We start from the raw sequence: 4,477 nt of genomic DNA, 5'->3' as shown, positions 1-4,477 counted from the left end.
GGCAGTCTTCGAGTTGAAGAAGATGTTTGCGAGTTCAAGGCGGCTGATTATAGTGTAGTCAATATCCTGGAGGAGGGCGGAGCAGAGTGAGTGAAGCGTTTGAGCGTCCTTCAAGCGGACGAGAGTGATAATGATGGGGAGAGGTGGGGACGAGTTAGACAGCGAAGGGCTGGTAAGGTAGTGAGTTCAGTGAGAATGAAAGGTGCAAGTATATCTCACTAGCTGTCGTAGACTCCGGCGCCGCCTCCACCAGCGGCCACGTAGTACCTGTCTTGCATTGATGCCAGGCGGAAATGATCGGAAGGGGAGGAGAGGAGAGGAAGAGGAGGGGAGGAGAGGAGAGGAAGGGGAGTGTCGACAAAGACCGCGCGCAGGACACGAGATGTGCACTAGTGCAGTTAGCGATCTGCAGGATCAGTGTGTTGTCGCGTGTACACCAGCACATGTCCAATGCTTCTTGATGCTCATCGTCACTTCTATTCCCACCTATGCACACACTCCTCTTTCTCGTCGTCTTCAAGCACTCGTCGAGCTTCACGCATATACAGACCGTCAGAAATAAAATGAAAAAATTATATTATATTGTACTATGTATCAGACAGAGGCAGTTCTGCCATGTAATCAACAAGGACTGCAACATCGCGTGACATGGGATCTTCATCAAACTCATCCTCCTCATGTACGAAACCATTCCCATCAGAAAAGAATCTAAAGGAAGCCGTACCAGACGTAGTCTCACGAACGTCTGCCGTCCCATTGCGAACACCTGGCGTCATCTCGCCCGAAAACCCTCTAAGCTCATGTATCTGTGTGATACGATCCATAAGGCGGCGATTGACACGCGATCGCCTCAGGCAAAAGTCCTCCGTGACCGTCAACAGGACACTGCCTTCGACACGTAGCCTCGCAACGACGGAGGCAAAGTGCGTTTCCTCGTCGATGATTGCAGTGTGAAGACGACGAACCTCGACATTACAACGCTCAATCTCCTCTTGAGCTCGCTGAACACGAAACGCGCTTCGCATCGCCTCGCGCTGGACAGGCTTCGACCATGGCCTCGAGGTGATATCTTGCCGGGTGTTGCGTAGCAAGGTGAACTCGTCAAGGAACCCGTAATGGGATACCTTTGACCATTCGAGAGGTGGTCGAGGGGGGTTCATGGCGGCGGCGGCGGCGTTGTAGCGAGTGATGGCGTTCCTGATGGCCTGAGAGCGAGTCTGAAGAGACTTCGCGATTTGAACGCGAAGTTTGTAGGCTGCGTGATGATGTGATAAACTAGTGGATCGGAGTCCACCAAGGGAAAAGGCTCACCGGTCTGCGAGATATTGAGCTTCTGTAGCTCAAACAGGCGTTGGATGACCAAACGCTGCAAGTCGTCGAGGGCGCGATGGAATGCGCGTGTGTTGAGAGATTCTTCAGCGTGTTGGTACTCCGGAGATGATGGCTCCCACCGGTGGGACAATCCCATCTTCTGCTCGAGGGTGACAACGTCGCGGGTGGCGACAACAAGACGTTCCCGCACAAAGCTCCTGTCGGACTCGAGTGTCCGCGTTGTGCCCGCATTTGCCTCGTACGTATTGATGCCTGCAGCGCTGGCAGCTACATAATCACCTGGGATAGCGTCAACAAACGCGTTGAACGCGTTCGCGTACTGATACCTAGACAGAAAAAGAGGGACATCAATATATAGACTATGATAGTGCAGAAGAAATGCAGACTTACTCCAGCTGCCGCATGTCCTTGAGTGCCTCAACGTATGCAACAGCGTACACGTCGTAGGCAGGCTCCTTACCGAGGGTCTCGAAGTAGGCGAGCTCTTCTGCTTGCCAAGTCTTGAAGTCGGTATCCGTGATGCCGAGTGACGTCTTCGTTTCCTCCAGCTTCAGGGACTCAGCATCGATGATGGCGAGCGCTTGTTTGTAATTATTAAGTAGCATAGTACCGAGGTTCTGGTACTTCTCTTCGTCCCATTGTTGAAAGAAGAGCTCCAGGAACATGTGCCGGCGGTACGGGCTCGCGTAGCGTATCACCGCGGCGAGTGCATTGCACGCACTGAATATTCGTTCGATTGTCTCAAAGTCCTCGAGCCCAGCGCCGGTGATTCTGAGAGGGTGGTTGTTAACCTGACATTTGTAGTCGTGGGCGTACCCGTGAAACGCGTCCACGATCATCCGGCACTCCCTCTCCTTGAACCTTTCACCAAGGCTACTCGACTCTATCGTCGAACTGAACGTGCAGCCGATGTCGTAGGCGCCGAGGCAACGGTGTTCGAGCAGTTCCAGTATCTTGGACACAAGAGCAAGTGGGTACTTCGCACTGAAAAAAAAGCTTTTTCAGCTCTCGGCAATCAGAAGATGCAGCGGGGGACTCACAGCTCGCCACTCCGCACCATGTCCGTGTACCACAGGAGGAGCCCGTGTCGGCAAGCACCAACGAATATTCCCGTCTCCTCAAATATACCCCACATCCTTTTCTTGTCGTCGCTCGCGGCGGCCTTCCAATTTTTGCTGCAGTCGCCTGTATTCACCTCGTTGACGCCCGGATCGTGAGATGGGGAGGCTGGCTCCGCAACATCCTTGGCGTCAGCCTCAGGCACGGGCCGTCGCCGGGTTTCATTTGCAAATTGATCCACATAGTCACACGAGAGCCGATAGTCGCTGTCAGTGAACTCCCGCATATCCCCGCGCTGCCTCCCAGCAGGGGTCGCTAGTCGCTTTGCCGAGTTTCCGCCATCCATTACAAACATTCGATTGAATTGAAGGGGTTGCTCATTCTCAAGACGATATGTGCAGGGTGGACAGGCATTCAGTACGCGCCAGTTAGGAATGTTGCGGCCAAGGACATCAGCAATAGATTTGTTGACATTACGTAGAATCATGATGTACACGTCAAAAGCGTCCGCGATGAGGGACCGGTAAGTCCGAATATAAGGCATCTGATGATGCCGACTAAGTGATTATACCTATACATGTAACTAGAAAGACGTACGCCATATGAATCACATACTACCTTTGTGAAAGCCTCAGTACTAAATGAAGGTTTATGAAGGCGAAGTAGACGAAAGTGTTCAAGCGTTCGAAGAGAGACAGCCATAGAAGGACGGTGCGGAACATCGGACAGATACCCCTGCTTGATGAGAGCGTCAAGCGGCGTGACGGAGTCCGCCTCGCGGGTGCACACAATGGACTTAGAGAGTGTGAAGAGGTCGAGAACGGAGATGGTAAAGCTGTAGTCCGAAGCCCCGGGTAAATGGTCCGAAGCCGCGGGAAAGGAAGCGCCGGATGGTATGGCGAAAGAAGCGGCAGGGGTAGCGTGGGGCGATGCAACGGGAGAAGAGGCGACAGGAGGGGTAGCCGGAGAGCATGTAGCCTGCGGAGCATCGGCAGGGGAAGGGGTGGTGGGGGCCATGTTCTTCCATTGTAGATAGGAAGCAACCAACGAGGGGAGCAGGCTCCCCCAGTCCTTGTGCTTGTTGTCCAGACGGGCCTTCCAGGTGCGCGAGTCGACGGCATGACGAGCAGTCCAACTGCAGGACATTAATAAGCATGATAAAATGGCAAAGGGCATAGACTTACGGGTTATCCATGTAGTCGCGCACAGCGTGCACGAATGTGTCATCTTCTGTCGCGGGGAGATCCGATGAATACCCCTCGCGGAGGTCCTCATAGTCCATCATCTCGTCGCCGTCATCCACGACATCCTCATCGCGCATGTCGTGAAGGGCTTGCAGGGACTGGGTAGAAAGACCTGGACTATTCATCAGACACCATGACATATGAGATAATAAGGTGGACATACCTATGATATTCGCTTGATAATGGGCCTGGGCCTCCTCCCGACGACGTAAAAGCTCCTGTTGCCCAAGCCTCTCAGAGACCATCTCGTCGTCCGAGTTGATTTCGTCGGTCTTGACATGGCGTGAAAGGCGTTTCCGTTTGGTGACCATCTAGATGGAACAGATGAGGAGATGAAAAGAAAAAGTAAAGGGACACGAACCTCCCGGACCTCTCTTAACCACTCAGCCTCGAGGTGCCTCGCGGTTTCAATGCGACAGCAGGGCTCAGGGCTGCCTGACCGAGGCGCGGCACTCGCGGGGATTGCGTGGAGGGAGCAGTAACGAAGCCGATTGACGGCAATCAAAACGAGGCGGGAGCAATGACTGCGGACATGCAATATGAGTGACTGCGCGGTAACGTGTACACCACGAGGGACTTACTGCGCGTGAACAACGTAATGACGAGATGCTTGATACGCGAATGGGCTAGCGAGGAAGGCAATGATGGTGAGGAGACGGGGCGACGCGACCCGCTGATGACTGAGAGGGGGAGCACGGAGGTTCCAAGCGAGAGTGGGATGGCCGTGAAAGAGTGGACATCCGTGAGAGCAGCCGGAAGTACCGCGTAGTGGTGCGGGCATTGAGGGAGGTGGTCGCAAAGGGCCGCTATCCGAGCCTACAGTGGTGGCAATGAGGGAAGGC

The 4,477-nt window shown here is 54.0% G+C and overlaps 1 protein-coding gene across 1 annotated transcript; it reads right to left on the bottom strand.

The window, feature by feature from the left end:
- Positions 1 to 587: 587 nt before the first annotated feature.
- Positions 588 to 3,408, bottom strand: CONPUDRAFT_68205 (uncharacterized protein; the record flags this gene model as incomplete). Its single annotated transcript, XM_007777749.1, has 5 exons — positions 588 to 1,217; positions 1,295 to 1,658; positions 1,723 to 2,316; positions 2,373 to 2,935; positions 2,989 to 3,408. 5 exons carry the CDS (start codon positions 3,406 to 3,408, stop codon positions 588 to 590), a joined length of 2,571 nt encoding a protein of 856 aa, XP_007775939.1.
- Positions 3,409 to 4,477: the final 1,069 nt, after the last annotated feature.

This window comes from Coniophora puteana (assembly GCF_000271625.1).
Source record: "Coniophora puteana RWD-64-598 SS2 unplaced genomic scaffold CONPUscaffold_38, whole genome shotgun sequence".
In the NCBI taxonomy this organism is placed as follows: Eukaryota; Fungi; Basidiomycota; class Agaricomycetes; order Boletales; family Coniophoraceae; genus Coniophora; species Coniophora puteana.
Note: the sequence above shows the minus strand (reverse complement) of the source record. Positions and strands in the feature narration are given on the sequence as shown.